We start from the raw sequence: 20,743 nt of genomic DNA, 5'->3' as shown, positions 1-20,743 counted from the left end.
ACACTATATGTTAACTAACTTCAATTTAAATAAAAACTTGGAAGAAAAAAACCCTGAAAGTTCCACATCCAAGAAATCTGTTAGTCCTGGGCAACCTGGATTAGTTTTTCCCCATATTCATGGACCTTTTAGGTCCCTGGACAACATTTTAAGAACCTCTGTTTAAGGCCATCCTTATACAGAAGAACTAGCAGTTTGGTGTTATTACCTCACCATCACATAGGATTTGAGTTTCATTACATTGTAATTTGTTAGAAACTCCCCTACCCCCACGCCAATTGCTGGCTCAGCTTTCCTGTACAGTTCATTCTACCTCCTCCTCCTCACCTTGGATACCTCAAACAAGATGTCATTGAAAGTGCTTTGTAATGAAAGAGTGTCCTCAGAATGTGAGAGTGTACCATTTTCTTTTTGATGATTATTTTTTCAGGTCAAGTTAATATGGTGCAGGTGACCATCCCAAACAGTGTTGTGAATGTGACTGTTGGATCCGATGTTACACTTGTCTGCACCTACACCAGCACTGTGGCCTCCCGGGACAAGCTCTCGATCCAGTGGTCATTCTTTCACAAGAAGGACTTACCGCCAGCTTCTGTAAGGACTTTTTACCTCAACTATTCCCCTGTGGTAGTTCTGACATAAACTGTTGAGGTCGTGTGTGAAGGAGTGGTAAACCAGTGACAGCAGTGGCAGAATCTCAGGTACAAAGAGTTTGAAGATAGTTGTTTAGGGAAGACCATCATGTATGTGATGTGGCCTTTGTCCTCTCTTCGTATTCAGTTATAGCCTGTTATCTCAAATCTGAGTAGGTCAGCAGCTGGTGTATCGTGTTTTCTAGAGTAGACAGGAATGGTCCTTCTCCTAGGTGAAATAAGCAGTAGTTCTGAAAAGGCTCCTCCTCCCCCCAAATAATCTCCCTATTATTTCCAGAAGACCCCAGTTCAAATACACATCCTACTTGATCTGCTGATCTCTGTCAAATGTAGTATCTGGGATCTGCCCCTCAAGTGAGCTAGCTCATTGTGCTAGATGAATCCTGATGGAATGAGACTCCCAGATGGGCGGAGAAGGGCCAAGGTAGTGATGAACCCTGAGCAATCAAGGGCAACAAGAAGCTAGAGGGTAGAGGATAGGGCAAATAGCCTGGGGTTAGGGGTCAGAGGTTGCTAGAAGAAAGTGGGTGAAAGTCAAAGGAAAATGTTCTACCTGTAAGCTTGTCTATTTCCAGGTTTTCTTCATCTGGCCTTAAGGGTAATTCCTTTTTAAATTAGCCCAACGACGAAAATTATATACTCAAAGTTGTGTGTGTGTGTGTGTGTGTGTGTGAGAGAGAGAGAGAGAGAGAGAGAGAGAGAGAGAGAGAAAATGCATGCAGAAGTCTGCATGAGTGTGCAACATGTCTGCCAACACATATCCCTTAAGGGAAGAGGCCTATAGCTTTCATCAGATTTTCAAAAAGATATATGATCCAAAACAAGGAGTTCAGAGAAGAAACAAATCAGTATGGCTTGGAATAGTTGGATGGAGTTGAATTGGGGTTTTGATTAGTAGAAAAATGGAGAGCGAGCTGAATGGACTAGAGGAGATTGAAGGACAGAGGTAGAGAAGAAGGAGGCTGCTAGCTTGGAGGAGCCACACCTTGGCCAGTGTGGCTTCAGCCATCTCTGGTCCTTTGGAGGTGCTAGATCCTCTCTTTACCAGAGGTCCTGAACACTTTTGTAGCAGGAAACACTGTTCAAGAGGTGATTTCATTAATGCCACCCTCTAGTCAGTGTTCAACATTTTTGCTTAGCACTGGTTACCTCAGACATGCATCTGAATCACTCTGTGCCTCTCTTCAAAACATGGTGGAATGCTAACGCTCTTCTATATATCTCATGGGGAACCAGCTGACATGCTGCATGTGAAAAGGCTTGGGAAAAATTTAAAGGCCTGTAAGTTTTCTCCCTTGTAAACACCTTTATCATCTTAAGCAGCAGCAGCAACAACAACAACAACAGTGATTTTACCTCTTTTTGTCACCCGGATGCCCTGACCCAAGACCTCACATATTGCAATCAACTGAGAAATCATCCCTTTGCAGGTTGCTCTCTTGTATTGTGGATGGCAATAATCACATGAACTTTCTTCCTTTTTAAAATTCAGTTTCCTGAATAGTCTTTTCAATGCATTCTTTATCTGTAGGCTTGAAGTCCTTCCCATTTAGCCAGTAGAGGCTGAAATTAGAGAAGCCTTGCCAATATATTTTGAATTATTTTTATGTGTGGTACTCAAATCCAGATGTCCTCAACTGCCTGGAAGTGAGGCCAGGCCAACCTGCGTTCAAAAATACAAGTTGTTCTTTATGCCTCCTCTGACACTGGAATTTACAAGGCCATCTCTGGGTTGAGCCAAGTAGTTCTGAGTTGGGAGATGCAGGGCAGAAGGATCTTGTGACCAGCAATGGGTTTTTTCTAGACCTGGAGATGCACAGAAGGTGTAGGTGATCGAACGGGGTGTGGCTTGACCTCAGGACATCTGTTAGAGGCACTTTGGAAAGAAACTTTAGTAACAAGTATGTATGTACTGAGTAGCTTATTTACTTGACATTTGCCTCATTCTTCAAAATGTCAGGTACAGGCAAGGCAAGTAGTTTAAGGTATCTAGGCTTTTGAGATGTCCAAATCAAAGGAGCTCCTCTGCACTGAGCCGCTGATTCAGTGAGAACATTCTTCTTGATCTTAAAATATTTTAGATATTTCTCTGATGCATGAGACCTTTGTTATGCCTGTGCCTTAGCTGCATAGGAGACAGGGTGGGTGGGGGGTGGTCTAGCTCTTGGCTTAGAGACAGTGAAAACCACCTCCAAAAAGTCAAGCTTCCTCTTCTTTCTCTTTTTCCATCTTGTTTTAGCTTGCCCCAGCAAGGTCCCCATTTCAACCGTCCTTAGGTCTCTATCTCCAAAGAACTGGAGGCTCTCACCTTTTTCCCCATACCCTGCAGGCATGTGCTTCTCTCTGCTTTTCCAGATGAGTAGTTTTGGAGCACCAGTGGAAACTTCCTGATGGCTATTGGTTCTACTCCTTGCTCTGCTACTTAGCTGCTGGCTGGATGACCTTAGACAAGTCAGCTGACCTTTCAGAGGGTCAGTTTTCCCATCTGTGTAATGGGGCTACTTACCTACCTCATAGGTTTACTGTGAAGATTAAATGAGATGATGCTTGTAAAGCACTGGGAAGTCTTCCACATAGTAGCCATTCAACGAATGTGAGCTATTATTAGTAGTATCATTACTTACAAAATGGTGATTTTGTAAAATCCCTAGCCCATCCAGACCCCCTGCATCATGGGCGCTAGGGATCCGGCCCAACAAAGATATTTAGTATAGCTCAACAGCTGGGACAGAGCTCTTGGGGGAGTCCTGGCCCAGGATTAGTTTCCTGCTTCACCGCCTGCCAGGTTCCCATGGCTGAAGGGAGGGGTTAGCCTTCTCTGCCTGCTCCTCTCCCTGAACAGAGTCCACTCAACAAAGAAGTTGTAGACATCTTCAGTTGAGATGGTATTTTTCAAAATGGGATTTGGCCTCTATTTCGAATTTGTTTCTTCTTTGAGTACTTCCATGCATTCAGAATTCTGTAGAGCATGTTGTATGCTAATCTAGGGATGGCTGGTGAACATTTTGGGGATGATAAAAAGAGACTGCTGTGCTATTAGACAATTCTCTGATTTATGGGAGTAAGATGTTGCCAGACTGATCACTGAGTGATTCACTTCAACTCTTGGGTTGATGTGGCAGTATATCATGTAGCATTCAGCTCTCAGACCCACCCATTTCTGCTCAAACACAGCACAGCCCGTGCCTCAATACTGAGGGTATGGAGGAAAAGGCAGTCAGTCAGTGTCTAAATATGGCGCATGCAAGAGACGCTCGGGGAAGATGTAGCTGGACCTCTCAGGTAAGAACACCAATTGGTGTACTACTGGACCCCTTCATTGTTTGGAATATCTAGGGCAATGGCACCAGCCTTTAGGAGTGGGATGGGATGGTCCAGATCAGCACAGGCTCCTGGCAAAACTGGGACAGTCTTGAGTCTGCCTTCTCACACCCATGTCTGGACTTCTTTTCAGCCTCCTCCAAAAGGCTCAGGGACTTATTGCTGCCTCGAGCAGGGCAGAGGCCCGCTCTTGCCATAGGCTCACATTCTTCTCCTACCCCCAAATCATTGTGTTAAAGGAGCAGTTGACTCCAAGGCATAGTGGTTCTCCATACCCAGGGGAGGGTGTTACCACTTACTGACTATCCCCTCCAAGGGGTTCCTTTGGTGAATGGGGACTACAGAAGTATTCCATAAGTCTTCTGACCAGGAGGGCCAGGACATTTATTAGCACGGTCCTCCTCTTAGAGAAGCCCTCCTCTCGGAAGACAGGGACAGTTTCAGATGATCAGTCCCTCAGCAGAGACTTTCAGCTGAAGACTCTAGGCCCTGGAACAGGCAGGCTAGCATGGAAGTTTTGGGTAGTTTGGTGCCCCTCTGATCACACCACTTTTCTCCTCTTCCACCCAGCCGGTCACTGGTAAAACTAAAGAGACCTCACCTGCCCATGAACAGAACAGGCATTGATCCTACTTAGCATGGGTCTCGCAGACAATACTTAGAACATCCTTAGTGGATGAAACCTGTTGCCATTTTCATCTCCCCAGCATACATTTAATGTGGATAACTCCCTTCTAGAACCTAGTGTCTTCGTATTCTCTGGCTGTTCAAATTCTCCCCACCTGGACTGTCCTCTTCAGATAGCATTATATCAAATGCTTCCCAAATGTTGGCAGGGTGGGGGTGTACCATCTCTTCACATGCATTTGAAAATGAGGGGGGTGTCGGTGTAATGGTTATAAATGAGAGTCACTGCTGGCAGTTAGTAGGTGGGAGCTAGAGGTGCTAGATGTCTTGCAATACGCAGGCTAAGCCCACAGGAGAAAGGGCGGTCTGCCCAAAATACCAGTGTCACACCCATTGAGAAACAGTCCACATTCTTCCCTTCCCACCACCCCCTCCCATCAAAATTTATCTGTTCTGTATCCCATGGCCTCAGGTGTATATTCTTGCTAAACCTGATCAATCAATCTAACGCTGAGGTGCTAGGGACTGGTGATACTAATTTATTTTGTTCTCTTCCAAAGAAAATCCTTTAAGTGTAGACTTGTTCCATGCCTTCACCCCAAAGAAGCAGTTCAAATGGTGGGGACCTCAGGCAAATGGCAGCCTGGGAAGGGAGTGGTTTGAAGGCAGGGATGTCTATCTTTTGGTGTTCTTTCCCTTCCATGTGCAATCTGAACCCCCCACCCCCACCCCAAGAACAGTCCAGAAAAAGTGCGGGGCTTGAGACCATTGCCACTGCCCCCCTCCTCCCCTCCCACAGCCAGCCCCTTTATGAGTAGTGCAGGAAAACGAGAAGCTGAAGGGAAAGAATGGGTGCTTTACTGTGGGTTTCCACACCCTCCACATTTCCAAAAGGAACCCACAAAAGCAGCTCTGGAGGCTAAATGCATTTATTAATTCCAACTCAGACTCAAACAGAAAGCAGACTGAATTCTTTCAACCCTTCTTGTTTATATTCCAGCCTCTGGTTAGAGAACTGTGTCACAAAGCTGAGGGGGGAAAAAAATCTTTTTGGACAAATCTGGCTCCCAGCTGCATGGCCTCATGTGACTAGGAACTTGGCATCATAGGAGGGGAGAGGCTGTTGTCGCAGCTGGCAACCATTGAAGGCATCAGGTGGCAGGCCCACTCGGCATGGGCAGTGCCATGCCAATGAATAGTAGCAATCGGCAGGAAAAGGGTTGGGAAAGATTACCTAGGAATCACCCCCCCGCCCAAAGCAGCACTAGGAGTGCTATTTTCGTGTATTCGGAGAGAATCAGGAGGTCTGAATTCCAGGTCTGGTTATAAACTGTGTGACCTTGGACAAATCACTTCCTCTATTGGGGCCTCAGTGTCCTTTTCTGTTATTGAAGAGGATGAATTGGAGGTTGCAAACTGGCGGCCTCTGGGCCCGATTTGACCAGTGGATTCGTGTTGGTTGACCAGCCCAGTATTTTGTTTGTTTGTTTCCACAGTTTGGAAGCCTTGTTTGTATTGGCTCTCCGGTTCGCCACGGTCCCCGCTGTCCTTGTGATCTTACCACCATCCACCAGCCCCTCCCAGCTATCTCCCATATTTCTAATATCCATCTGGCTCCTGAAGAGTCGTCAACCTTAGAAACCATGAATGAAGTGATCTCAAAGGGGGTCTTATAACAAGGTGTCATTATGACTACATATCAGCCTCTAACATCATGGAGGAGCAGAGGGTACCTGGGGGGGGGGGGCGGGGAGTAGGGCAGCCACGAAGGGCAAGTGGGCAACAAATTAACAAGTACCACTTAAGGGAACACTTGGATGGATTTTTCTTTAAGCAGATTTGCCACCCTGTCCCCCCACCCCAAAGGATGTGTGGCCCGTGGAACATCCATGGCTTTTCCTGGACCTCATTTGCTTTGATCTCTCAATTGACAATATACTTTCTTTGAAAAGGTACAAGTCCCACAGGATCATGGGCTGAGTCTTGGCCATTGTTCAGCTTTGATTTTTCAAAGAGTTATTATTCTTTTGTGGAAAATGGCACCACGTTTCAGTACTTCCTGTGTGATTAGATAAGCAGTTTCAGGAAAACATTTCTATTTTTTTTTTTCTTTACAAGGACAGTGTGACAGCTTGGACTTCCCCTAACAGAAAGTCCCTCCATCTGTGTGTCTGGCCACTGGCTAGCCCTGGGGACTTTCCTTCTCAGGCCTAGGCCTTTCCCTTTTAGGTGTCCATTGCTATCCCTCTTTAGCTCCATTCCTATCCCTGACACCCTTCAGTATTATTTGTGAGAGGGCAAGATATATGGGGGGACGGTGTGAGGAGTGAGGGTAGAAGGGATGGGAAGGGTCCTTTTTAGAGGGAAGTTACAAGTTCAGAGCCTCATAACTTATCTGCTCTTTTCACCTGGATTCATGACCAAAGGTGAGACTTTTACAGTGGCTTCTTTGCATGTTCTAGTCCTGGCCTAAAACACACACTCTCTTGGTTCCCTGCTCTGGGCAGAAACAAGGTCTTTTCTCCCAGACCCTCTGGCACTCACTGTGGGCCGTAGGCAGGACTGATGTATCTCATTGTGATGTCGCCGAGCCTCAGCATAAAACAGGCTGACTTATCCCCAGTCTTCCTGGGAGCAGGGGAAGCAGCCAGATGTCTACATTGTAAAAGGGCTTCCTGGATGCCCTGCAGGCTGTGTTCCAGGTAAGAGTACACAGGGCCTCAGATTGTTGATTAGCAAGTAAATAAGCCCCACGCTGGCTAGTGAAATGGAAAGCCCAATAGCTTGGGTGTCAACTCAGAGGAAGGCAATAGACCTCTGACCAGCTGAACCGCCTCCTGGACCCCTTGAATACCTTCAGTTAACATTGGCTTTCCAGTTTATAAGTCCAACAAGACCCCTTTGGGGCAAATGTTGGTGATTTCAGTAGGTGTGAATGGACAAATTGAATTATAAATGGCTCATTTGGGGCAGGAAAGAAAGCTAGTTGATGTTAGACAACCGGAGGAGAGAGACAAGTCTTTTCTCCTTAAATACGGTCTTTGAATTTTCCCTCAGAATCTACCTTTCTGCTTTCGTTTAAAACTATATTGGCTTTTGATTTGAAGGAGAATATTTCTGAATTTATCTTGATCATATCTTTTGGTTTGTTGATTGCCTTTCCTCTCTCATTATCCTATTAAGGTAAAGAACACCGGACAAGGAGTTAGAAGAACCAGGTTCTAGACCTTTCCTCACTTAACTTTGTGTGTGTGTGTCTTTTTTTTTTTTTTTTTTAACCTCTCTGGGCTTCAGCTTCCACTAGAAAGTAAGGGGAGTGAGTTAAATGAATAAGGCCCTTTTAGTAGATTTTATGAAAACATTAATTAGTTCCACTGGACTAGGGTGATACCAGTTTATTAAAAAATAAACCATCACTTGAATGACACACATTTATATGAAACTAACAAAGTGTGTAGGATGTGTGTGTATGATGAAGAAACCTCAGGGATCACCTAGTCCAGTGATTTCCAAGCTTCAGTCCTTTATGTCTCATCTTTATGATTTTTGTCATAATTGTGTGTCACCAGCAGTATTATTTAATGTCATTTTCTATAGTGACTTGGTTTTAAAAAATTTTTTAAAAATCTACCTTAGTGTCACCCTAAGCAATAATATCCATGAAGTCACAGATGCAATATGCAAGATATGTGTCTTTCTAGTAAGTTTTCATTTATGTACCACCTAAAATCAGCTTATGTGCCTATACCTGGGGAATACATCTCAATTTGGAGGACATTGCTCTGGCTCCTCATTCAGATGTGGAAACGAAAAGTTGGAGAGTTTAAATCACATTGTTTCTCACCACAAAGCAGGTAGCCATGGAGGCATGACCGGCGGCCCCACCTTCCCTATGTCACAGTCAGAGGCAGAGCTGTGGCTAAAACCCAGGTCATCTGACTCCTAGACCAGGCCTCTTTCCACCTCACCATGCTGCTCCCACAGTTGCCATTATGATCTAACTATTCATGATCTTTACTAGAGATGGGACTAGAACCCAGATCTTCCTCGAGTGTGGTAAATCATAGTAATAATAAATGAAGCCTGTGACTTTGGATGAGTCATTTAATCGTTCTGGATTTGAGGGCCCTTATTTGTCTAAATGAAAGAATAATTCCAGTTCTGCCCCCTGCCACATGGGGAGAAAGTGAGGAGCCGCCACTGACGAAGCATTTCCTAGGCCACTATGAGGGGATGGGACCAAATGATTTCTCAAGGGCCTCTCTGCTCTGAAATGTGACTCTTCTAACAAACAGGATAAACCCGAGTTTGCTTATCCAGAGGAGTAGGTGTGTATGAAAGGAGTACGAATATTCTAACTCTTAGGGAAACTGAATAGTCCCGTAGTCCCACTTAGTAAATTAAAAAAAAAAAAAAGTTTATAAAGTGGGGTTAAAAATGATGGTTTTGGCTTTCCCACAGGCATTTGTGTTTTATACAGTGAGTTTCCTCCGGGTAGACTCCTCAGGTGAGCATCTTGATCTAGCCTAAGCTTAGCAGTTGAACCCTGTCAGCTCCAGCTGTTTATCATCTCTAAGATCGGCACATGTCCCTGCTCTGATGACATCACAGAAGGGCTGTGAGCTCACATGAGGAGGTGGTTGTGCACAGCTGTGAGAAAGCTAAAGCACCCCACTGAATTGAGACCCCCCCCTTTGCCATGGGATCTGTTCTGTGCAGGAGGGGGTGGGTAGGAATGTTGCCTCTTGCCAACAAAGGTAATGTCGGATGGAGGGTGCTTCCGGTAGCTTACCTTAGCCCTGGACACTCTCCAGTTCTCATTTCTGCCATTTTTCTGTCCTAGATTTACTATTCTGAAGGTGGACAAGCTGTAGCCATCGGGCAATTTAAAGATCGAATTGTAGGGTCCAACGATCCAGATAACGCATCTATCACCATTTTGCATATGCAACCAGCAGATAGTGGTGTCTACATCTGTGATGTTAACAACCCCCCTGACTTTGTCGGAAAAAATCAAGGCATCCTCCAAGTCAATGTGTTAGGTATGGGCAATTTTTTCTGTTTTTTGTTTTTTTTTTTCTTTTCTCTTCTTGGAACAACTTAGGACCTTCAATGAGCCAGGACAGTGAGTTATGGTGCTAATTAAGTCCCAGGGGGTAAATATCCTCCCTGCTCCTTTTCTTGTTGGGGAAATAGAGACACACCACCAACCCAACCCTTAGAGTAACACTGAGAAATCACTCACAAAACATGTTGAAACAATTGCCAAACTAAAAGTGCTGCCAAAATGACAGCAGATGACCCAACCCCCGGGGATCCATGTCTCTGAAGGGTGGAATGAGGACAGATGGGACGACATACCATCCCCACTAAATGATCACTAGCAATTGGAGGGAACCTCTGATTAGAGCCAGTCCTACCTGGGGGAGATAACTGTCTATTTATGATCTCTCCTAAGCCAGCCACAATTCCCACCATGAAATCATTCTTTTGAGTAAAGGCAGGAGGGTCCCTTTTAAAAACATTAGCACTATCTGGAAAAAGGACCACAGGTTAAGCCAGAGTTGAGAATATGGGCACAGATATTCATTATGTGACATTTGGCAAGTCATATCTGATTTTCAAATGCACCTGGAGTGGTTTGTTTATACAGTATTTACTGAGTGCTTCCTATTTTGTGCCAGGAGCCATGAAGTTTACAATGATGGAGGCATGGTTTCTGCTCTTGGAGAGTTCACAGTTTTGGGGGATGTCTAGCGCTCCTTCCAATCTCTGAGAGGACAATGGGAGCTTTGCTCCTGTCTGGAGGCCTAGCAAGGTCTTGTCTGCAGGCCTTCAGAAGTACTGAAGGGAGAGAGGAAAGAGTTATCAACCCTCACCAATTAACCAGTTGAGCTGAGGGCTCTCCCATTTCTAAGTGATCCCAAATGGAGCCGATCTAAGTCATTGTTCCTTTTAAGCTGTGTACATCCATCACAGGAAAGGAGGAACTAGATCAAACCAGTGACTTGAAAATTGACTGGCTTGGAAAAGCAGCAATTAGTAAAAGGTGCACACCTAGGAGAACCATCCAGAGTTGTCTGAGCTTGCCTCCCAGGTGACGCCCCAGATGAGGTTTGGTAGTTAACCTCATCTGGAAGGGAGGGAAAGGTAATCAGGAGCTGAGTTTTAAGAGTGGGGTAGCTCAATCGTGCCTTTATTTTGCTGAGCCCCATGCTAGGTATTGGGGTACAGGGAGAAGACAAGAGAATTACACACAAACCCTTTCCTGGGAGAGTTGATGTTCCAATTTGGAAGACTGGTCATTTACCTGGGAACTAAACAGTGAAGCACAGATGCTAGGAGTCCAAAGGCTTAGGTTCTAGTTCATACTTCGCTACTCAGTGGCCTCGGGCCTGTCAGTCCACTTTTCTCTGGCCATTTTGAGATGGAGTTGTAATTCCTGCCCTGTCTTCACAGGTTTGTTAGGAGGATCAAATGATAGACTGGAGATACCACATTAAAAGCATTTGAGGGATTAGTCCTCTCATGGTTTCCTGCTGCTCCCTGGCTCTGGGTTGTCCAAACCAAGCCTCTTTATCTCTGAGCTAAAGTTAGACAGGAAGGTTAATATTCTTAAGTTTAAAGCTCAGAGAATCCTAAGAAGTTGAGAGTCATTTCCTGAAGTCTTCAAGTTGCTTTCCCATGAGTCTTTGGGTCCGTTGTTCCTGCAATGACTGTGTCATGACTTTTCCTTAAGCATCCAGGATCCAGGCAAGGTAAAAGGCAGAAGAATCTGTGGATAATCTTGTTTGGGAACTCTCAAGAATTCTGTTTTTATTAGTTGGGGTAAGAGCCAAGGTCTTGTACAGATACATGCTTTCTGGAAATCTTGAGACTGATAATTTTCTCAAAAAATTGCAGAGGCTGTTTGCAGTTCTCAAGTTCTATGGCCTATGAGTGTCCTGCTTGCCCTGACTGAGGGTTGGGGCATAGTGGGGGCAGGGGGGTAAGGGAGGCTAACTGTGGGGAGAGGTGTTGATATTTCCTTAGTGACCACGCTTCCTAGCAGTGCATTGCCCAGAGACATTCCATGACACAGTGATGGACGTAGATCCCACTCCCTCATGCATAAATTCATTCAACGGATCCTGAACACACATCTGGTTACTGTGCCACACAACGGAGATGGAAAGATGTAAAAGATGGGGTTTCAGCCCTCTAAAAGTTTTGAGAATAGGGGCTGAGGTGGCAGGGCATGACTTAGGTAAAGGAAACAGCTATGAGCAAAGGCCCAGGTGGTTTGGATGACTGTTCATTTGAGAGGCTTCCATTAGGTATGACAGCCTTGGAAAGTGCATCTCTGAAAAATACCCAGGTAGAAGTTTGAATAATTATTTTGTATGTGTTTGGAATAAGCATCATATTCCTTCTGCGATTTGGCACCTAAAAAGAAAATGATGAATATAGGGAAGGCTTGGGCAATGAAGCATTTTCATTTTCATTGATTTTTCTGCAGTGAGCCTCTCCCTCCCACCCCCATTCTGCTGAAAGCAATAATGCTAAATGGTAGATCAATGGCTTTGCCAGTAAAACATCAAAGTTCTACTGGGGTCGTTAGCTGGATGAAATGTCAGTTCAATCCTGATTCAGTAGTTGTAGAAAATATGTAGGTTTGGGACGTGGTTCAAAGTGATTCGCTAAGTGTTTTGTTAATAAAAAATAAAGGGAGGAAACTGTGTTCAGGAAAAAAAAAGCCTATCTGGGGTTGATTCTGGGTTCTAGAAACACCCCCATTTAATTTTCTGTTCCAAATTCTGTAAAGGCCATCAAGTCATCATGGTTTTAAACAGGCCGTATCTAAATCTAGTGATGCTTGCAATGGACTTCCGGTTAAATAGCCTAGCTTAGGGGAAGCAAATCGAATGAGATGTCCCCATCCGAGAAAATCAATGGTAAGGAAAAGAGAATAAAGAGCTAAAGGGAAAAATACTTAATTTTTTTAAAAGATCTTATTTATTTAGTTGTCAGAGAGAGCACAAGCACGGGGAGCGGCAGGCAGAGGCAGAGGGAGAAGCAGGCTCCCCGCGGAGCAGGGAGCCCGATGCGGGGCTTGATCCCAGGACCCTGGGATCATGACCTGAGCCGAAGGCAGACCCTTAACCGACTGAGCCGCCCAGGTGTCCTGAAAAATACTTATTTTAATTTAAAACCACCTGTTTAAAAGATAGGAATGGTGCAGGGTTTCAGAGAGTTGCCATCTCCATCTCCTCACTCCTGTGTACAGCGGGTTGGAGTCTGAGCCTGGAAGATTAACTTCAGTAGAAAACTATACAATGTGGCAGTAGAAATTAGTCCTGCCCATGGCCAAGAGCAATTCCATGTGTGAGGCACTACAGACACCATTTTATTTATCTAAATTCAGTATGTTTGGATTAGTCAGAGGCCAGACGGTCTCTTGTTCCCATTTATACAGATGAGTCAGCTGAGGTTTGGGTGGGTGAGGGTCCTTGCCTAAACACACCCAGAGTAAAGCCGCAGAGAGTGGTCTGTGTGGATCCAGCGCTGTGCTCTTCACTGCTGCCTCCAAAGGGTTTTATGCCTAAGTTAAGACAAGCAAGGTGAGGTGGTAAGTACTGAAATTCAGATTATTATCTCTATGTAACATGAGGCTTAGGACAAGCTGTGAGCAGTAAGACGAATGAGGAGATCCAGATCCTCGGTTTCCCACAGGACCCCTCCCACAGAGATTTTCATAAACAGCTAAGACTCAGTATGTCCCCAAATAACGGTATCATTGCCCCTTTCTCCTCCTCCCTCCATCCCAGAAAACCTGCCCCTCCCCTGTTTATCTTGGGATAAGCCCAGCTGTCCAAGTCAGAAACCTGGGAGCCATCACCGCCTGTGCCCTCTTCCTCACGCCCCCTATTCGTTTGGCCACCAAGTCCCATCGATTCTACTTCCTTGAGACCTTTTGATTCTGCCTCGTCCCCTCCCTTGGTTCGGGCACCCCCAGAGTGCGAGCCAACCGTCTAAAGCATTAAAAATGACCACCATCCTTCCCCTCCTTAAATTCCTTCCTTGGTCCTCCTTGCCGTCTGTGTAAAATACATGAACTACAAAGCCCTCCAAGCTGTAGCTTCTGCAGCTCTCTGGCCTCATCTCCCACTTCAGACATTACTTGGGCATTTCTGGTGCCTAGTGCTGTGCCAGGCACACAGAAGGGGTGAAAGATGAGTAAAGATTTCAGCATTGCATAGCACACCCCTTCCAAAATGGGCTTCCCCGACCAATGAGGGACACAGGCCAATTCAGACCCTCCAGTAATTTTGGGTCACCCACCCCCAGAGATATAAATGCCCAAATGTGACTCCTGAAGGAAAGGAAAGATACAGCATTGATAAAACAAAGGTTGTAAAAAGAATAAATAACAACTTAATCTCAAAGTAGCTAAAGGTTCTATTTTTCCCTTAAAACTGGGCTTCAAATGTATAAACTGTGTCTTTAGTCATTTAGCGTTTGCTTCCATTTGGCTGTCTTAATAAAGGCGTATTTTAAGACACAATGCAGAAATTCATGGTCACGAATCTGGGGAGGGAGGCAGACGGAAGAGGAAGAGATGCCGCTAGAATCTTAATGGCCTGGTGCCTGGCAGGTCCTTGAACCTGAAGTGCTCTACTCCCACCTGGCGGTACAATCGGAAAACGGTCACAGGAAGTTCAGAAAGCTTTCAAAACTGAGCGCCCAGCAAGGTAGTCTACGAAATGACAGTAGGGAGTGGCTGCTGATTGTGACGGGTTTCAACTTCCCCTGCAGCATTTTTACTCTGTGTCATTGCCTTACAGTCAAACCGTCTAAGCCCTTTTGCAGCATCCAAGGAGTCCCAGAAACTGGCCATCCGATATCTCTTTCCTGCCTCTCTGTGCTTGGGACACCTTCCCCTGTGTACTACTGGTATAGACTCGAAGGTGGAGACATCATCCCAGTGAAAGAAAACTTCAGTAAGTCCAGCCCACTGCAGCCCCTGGCAAGGCCTGGTGTGTGTGGTTGGCTGACGGATGGCACGTGTGTGTGGCTGGTTGCTCGTCTTCAGAGCTCAGTCTTCTGGGAAGGGGAGGGAAAAAGCAGATCTCCTAGCAAGGTGACTGTGGTCTGGTCTTACCCCCAACCTCTAGTAGTCAAGCCTGTTTCTGGCTCACCATAATAGAGGTGGTGGATTTGGAGGGAAGAGGCATGGTCCCAGGGGGACTACCTTTGGAAGAGTCCTGAGGGGTCTAGCGGGACCTTGGACAGCTCAAGAAAGGGAGGCCAATGTGAGGGAGTGGGTGGGCACGGAGTGATTCGGCTATGATGACATGATCTGTACCGTCCATAAGAGATTTCAAAGTCTATATCCTGTTTTTGACAGACCCAGCCACTGGGACTTTGGTTATTGGAAATCTGACCAGTTTTGAACAAGGTTATTACCAGTGCACGGCTAGCAACAACCTTGGCAACAGTTCCTGCGAAATTGATCTAACTTCTTCCCGTGAGTTGATCATCCCACTTTAACGCACTTTCTCCTTAAGTCAAGTATCCTGCGCCTGCCAACCAAGTGAATTAATTAGGATCCCTCTTAGTCCTTCCTGCCTCTCTGGTGATTTTGGTGGTTTATTTATAGGTTGATATGCTGAATTATTATCATCCTAATATCTAAACGCCTACATGATACTTAATATGTGCCATACACTGCCCCAAAGCATTTACAAAACTTTTGTTTATCCCTCACAAAATTTCTAAAAAGTAGGTATTACTATTTAATAAATAAAACAGCAGCCCCATGGATAGTAACAGGCTGGATTTTCTTTGTGATGCTGTTGGTGAATCCAGGGGAAACCGGCAATCTATGTTGAACATGGAGCTCACAGACTTTCCAGTTCTTCTGCAATTTGTTAAGATCTGCCTCTAATAATAGTAGTAATAATAACACTTGTACCTACAACCACAGTAGCTAATATTTGTGGAGCACAAATTATGTGCCAGGCACGTGGCCAGGTGCGGTGAGCATTATCTCACTCAATCCTCCAACCACCCTGTCTAGGAGGCACAATATATTGTTAGCCTCATTTTGCTGAAAAGGAAACTGAAACTCAAGGAGATAAGTGACTTTCCCAAGGTTATCCAGGTAGTGACTAGCAGGGCCAGGATGCCTTATTTTTTATTTTTTCTAAAGATTTCATTTATTTGTCAGAGAGAGGGAGGGAGAGAGCACAAGCAGGGGGAGCGGCAGGCAGAGGGAGATGCAGGCTCCCCGCTGAGCTAGGAGCCCATTGTGGGGCTGAGCCCAAGGCAGATGCTTAACTGACGGAGCCACCCAGGCGCCCCTTGCCACACCTTTGAATGATCCCTTAATAACACTTAGGATCATGTCATCTATTCATTATTCCTAACTCACTTTGAATCTGTGACTAATACATACTGTATCCAGGTGGCCAGTTCCCTTGGACCATCGCTCTCCTAGGAAGCTAAGCTTTCTTCCTTTCACTTGTCCTGAATCAAACATTTTCCAATTCCAGGCTGCTTCTTCATTCACCTAATTTCTGTTCAAAGGTGAAGAGATGTCTTTTGGGTCTTCGTCTGTGGTCTCATTCTCCCCCTAGTCCCTTGATCATTTCTGCTGTCTCTCTCTGTATCTTCCCCAGTCCCATTTTGCCTTTCCAGTAGTTATACTGTACCTGTAGAGACTCAGGAGTTGTATTTGAGCCTTGCTTCCGCCCAAATACTCTTTTTAAATGATGCTGGCATTTGGTTGCCTGCTTGCCTGCCTGCCTGCCTCCCTCCCTCCCTCCCTTCCCGCCTGCTTCCCTGTCTCCCTCCTTCAAACCTTAATTTGATATCTACTATATGCCAGGAACTATCACAGATGATGCAGATACAGAGATTAATAAGGTCTATGTCTTACACTCAAGGAACTCACAGTTTAGCTAGAGGGACAAACAGTAAAATGTGTTAAATGCTAGAATAGCCATCTGTACAGGATCTCTAGGACCCTAAAGAAGAAACAATTAATTATGTTTATAAAGCCAGGGCCAGCTGTATTGACAAAGTGCTCTTTGAGCTGGATCTTGAAAGGATTTGCAAAGCCTGTTTATCTATAAAACAGGGATGAAGGTGAAAGGCAGCTGACGGATGATGACACTACAGCAGCAGGCTTAGGAGGGCAACCAGTCCATGCTGGGGGAGGAGGATGGAGGGTTCCAGAACGGATGTCTCCAAGGGAAAAAATCATAAGAAACCAATAGATTATCTGATGCGTTATCTGAGGAATATTCTACTATTGACATTGCTTAGAATTGCCAAATTTTTGGTTTTTTGATTTTTTTTTAAGATTTTATTTATTTATTTGACAGAGAGACACAGCGAGAGAGGGAACACAAGCAGGGGAAGTGGGAAAGGGAGAAGCAGGCTTCCCGCTGAGCAGGGAGCCCGACGTGGGGCTCGATCCCAGGACCCTGAGATCATGACCTGAGCCGAAGGCAGTTGCTTAACCAACTGAGCCATCCAGGCACCCCCAAAATTGGAAAGTTAAAACAAGCACAATAGAAACATGGGGACAAATACCAGATGATTAAAAAAAAAAAAAAAAGAGTTAAGAGTGGTTGCCTCTAGAGAATGGGACACAAAGACGGGGAGGAGAGGGGACGGGGACTGCTGCGCCTTTGCTAGAACTCTAGTAGACTTTCCAAATCGTGCACACAGATTCCTTTAATCATAAAAAGTTGAAAGAATGACCAGGCAACTCAACTAGCCTCTCATCTCAAAATATAAAATGCCCAGCCTTATTTGAAGGGAGGCAGGTGGGGATGGGCCCACCGGAACTCAGGCAAGGTCTCCCAGGGACAGCGGAAGGTCTGGTGCTCAGCTGGATCATTGCACATTCGCTGAGTTTTTCCAAAGACTGATCGAATAGACCAGATGCCTGTTTATGGAAATGGGCATATCCTTTTCCAGTGGCCAGAATGCCTGAGGCTCCTTGGTGAGCATGGCATCCGAGGGAGAGGTTTATAGGGACCTACTTCACCTATGCTCCGCATAAGCCTAGTGAAATGTCCCTGCCTGTATCAGAAGTCCTTTCTCTGGTTACCAGATTGTAGCTCTGTGGGGTCTCTTTCATTGATCAAGCAGAGGCCCATTGAAGACTCACTTCCCTCAGGCCTGTTTTGAAAGTGAGCCCCGTGCCCCCCTCCCCCAAGTTGGCATATGTCTTCTTTATGTGTATCAGTGTGAATGGGTGAGCTCCACAGTTGAGCCAGGGTGAGTCCAACTGGCAAGAGTTCTAGGGGTTTCCAGCCTATACAAGTCATTTCCCCCACCATATGAGGGCTCCAGATATCCCACACTGGTCACAAATGCACACGTGTGGGGCAGACAGTATGTTCCACTTTACCAACCAGCTGCTTGTTTCTTCTAGATCCGGAAGTTGGAATCATTGTTGGGGCGCTGGTAGGTACCCTAGTGGGTGCTGCCATTATCATCGCTGTTGTGTGCTTCGCAAGGAGCAAGGCAAAGGCCAAGGCAAAGGGGAAGGAGAGGAAGAGAAATTCAAAAACCAGCACAGAACTCGAGTAAGATCTTACTTTGTTGTCTTTACTTGAACGCTGACATTTGTCGGGCGCAGCTCTATCCACCAGCTCTTCCTCAGCGCCCCCTTTAGGCCAACATATCAGAGGTGTCTTTCCACTCCCCTCACTGCTTCTAGAAACGACGGGTGGCGGCAGCTACCAGCTCCCGACCACCATGTGCCAGGCTCTGCTCTAAGCTCTATGTCTCTCAACTCCTTTAACCAGCTTTGGGACCCTCGTTTTTCTCTCTCGGACTCTCATTCTCTGGTCGAGACCTAACCTCTCTGGTCGGGAGCGAAGACGAACGCGTGGTGTGACAGTGAGTCAGAATCTCAGACATCACAGAGGTCCTGAACAGATTGGAACCTGTGGTCACTGAAGCTACAGAGCCTAGGGCTCCGCGTGAAATGCTGAACCCTAACTCGTTCTTCCCTGGGCCTTCTTCCTGCAGACCAATGACAAAGATAAACCAGAGTACAGAGCTCGAGGCAATGCCAGCCGAACACGTTCTCCAACTAGAAGCCACTCTGCCACCTTCTGGCCAGGAGAATGACCCCGATACCGTCCTGGGGCCAGATCACGAGCCTACCCCCGAGCCCGCCCCACAGCCTGTCCCGGTGCCTGAGCTCGAGATGGAGCTGGAGCCCGAGCCCAAGCCCGAGCCGGAGTCTGAGCCCGAGCCCGGGATTGTAATGGAGCCCTTGTGTGACAGGGAAAAGGGAGTGAATAGGCCATAGGCTGCTAGCCTAAGTACAGCGTTCATCAGTAAGGAACCCATTACTGGCATTTGGAGTTGCCCTAATCAATCTCCCACCATGTCCCTCTCTTCTGACCTGCCCTCTTCTAACAAGGTGCTCCTACCATCAATCCAAAATAAACAGGTCAAGATAAATGCATGGGTTCCTGCGTTACTTACACTAACACGCAAGCATGACTAATGACAAAGCAAGTGATTCCTAATTCGGTTGAAAGCGTTTTACAGCAATATCTCCATTGTACTTTGGAAAATCTTATTTCTCTGTTTCCAGCTACTCTGTTACATTCCGCATGCACACATGACAAGGTGGCATTAATTGGATTCAATGTTACTCCTAAGATCAGTTGGTCAGGGCTTCCCTAATTCATTTTCACATTGGCCATGAAGACAAGAATTTGCCAGCATTCTCTCAGAGATTGGGGGGGGGGATCCCCAAAAATCCCAGAGGAGAATATGTAAAGGGTACATATTAAAATGGGTACCTATTTAAAATATTAAAATTAAAATTATCATACTAGATTTCCCAAGGAACCACCCTGCCATAGGGTTTGCTTGAGCATAGCAAAATTCTTAAATGACCTAATTTTTAAATGCAAGATAATGTACAAGCAAACAATTCCAAATAACATGTTCCTTCAGTGACCACAAAATGTTGATATCATGGGTGATGTACAATTTAGCTTTTAATGAGATGTTATCACTATGTCTGATGCTGTCTACTTTAGAAGGGCCAGAATAGGTAAGTGTTCTAAATGAACACTTAAGATCTGTTTTAGATAATCTGAACTAATCATTTAATCTGTTTCACTGGTGAGATATTCCACATTAATACATACCATTCTTGCATAAATGCTAAATATTAACTAACATGCTAGAATGTTTTTCCCATTGATCATATTTTCCCCACATTCCACCTTGAAGAAATTTATAGGTAGACTTTTTCATTTGTGTAATCAGATTTTAAATTGTATTTTGAGGCTCAATAAATACTCAATAAAATCGTATTTGAATGATCCTAAGGTAAATCTCTTATTAACATTATTGACATATACTTTACATACAATAAAGCACACCCATTTCAAGTGTACCATTTGATGAGTTTTGACAGACGTATACGCCCATGAAACCACCCGTTTAAATAGAGCATTTCCATCAATCCAAAGTGTTTCCTGTGCCCCTCTGGGCAATCCCACCGTCACTCCGGCCCTAGGCAACCACTGATTTGCTTTCTGTCATTAGAGATTAGCTTTGCCTTTTCTTGACCTATGTCTAAATGCGATCATACAGTCTACTTGTTTTGTGTCTGACTCCAAGGTGAATCTTTTTTAAATGAAGTAATGACTCTCTAACTTATCACATCCCGATTTTCATGTAGGGGATTTTCTTAAGCTGCGAAGCCTTTTATATAGAGAACATACCTATACACTAATTGAGGTAGAGCCTTTATTGGTTTTAAGGCAGACTGAACTTAACATTTACACTTCTGGAGCCATGGAGAGAAATAACAAGTTTTACGTAGGTAATTTCTTTGATGTGTCGATTTTTTGCCAATTGTAGGGACTTTTTGGAGCATCTATAATTCCATTCACATTAAATACAATATTATGATACACATTGTCTGATGGGTCCAGTAAGCACAATGATGAAGGTTTTGAGAATGATCTAATGATGAAGGTTTTGAGAATGATCTAATATTTAAAGATTAAAAACTAAACACCAGCAGTGTAAAAATCTCAATCACCAGAACACCAAAGTAGCTGGAATTCACTTTTCTTTTCCACTTTTATAATAGAGGCGGAACACAA

The 20,743-nt window shown here is 45.1% G+C and overlaps 1 protein-coding gene across 1 annotated transcript in view; it reads left to right on the top strand.

Moving 5' to 3' along the window:
* Positions 1-18,973, top strand: part of VSIG1 (V-set and immunoglobulin domain containing 1) — a 34,599-nt gene extending 15,626 nt beyond the window's left edge. The window contains exons 2-8 of the mRNA XM_021678463.1: positions 431-594; positions 3,828-3,935; positions 9,445-9,643; positions 14,426-14,581; positions 14,989-15,108; positions 18,031-18,184; positions 18,633-18,973. Coding sequence (XP_021534138.1) covers positions 431-594; positions 3,828-3,935; positions 9,445-9,643; positions 14,426-14,581; positions 14,989-15,108; positions 18,031-18,184; positions 18,633-18,918 — 1,187 coding nt within the window. The 3' untranslated portion in view covers positions 18,919-18,973. The remainder of the gene's footprint in view (positions 1-430; positions 595-3,827; positions 3,936-9,444; positions 9,644-14,425; positions 14,582-14,988; positions 15,109-18,030; positions 18,185-18,632) is intronic.
* The last annotated feature ends 1,770 nt before the right edge of the window (positions 18,974-20,743 follow it).

The sequence above is a fragment of the Neomonachus schauinslandi genome, chromosome X, assembly GCF_002201575.2.
Source record: "Neomonachus schauinslandi chromosome X, ASM220157v2, whole genome shotgun sequence".
Classification (NCBI taxonomy): domain Eukaryota; kingdom Metazoa; phylum Chordata; class Mammalia; order Carnivora; family Phocidae; genus Neomonachus; species Neomonachus schauinslandi.
The sequence above is the reverse complement of the archived record's forward strand: the minus strand, read 5'-3'. Positions and strand labels throughout refer to the sequence as shown.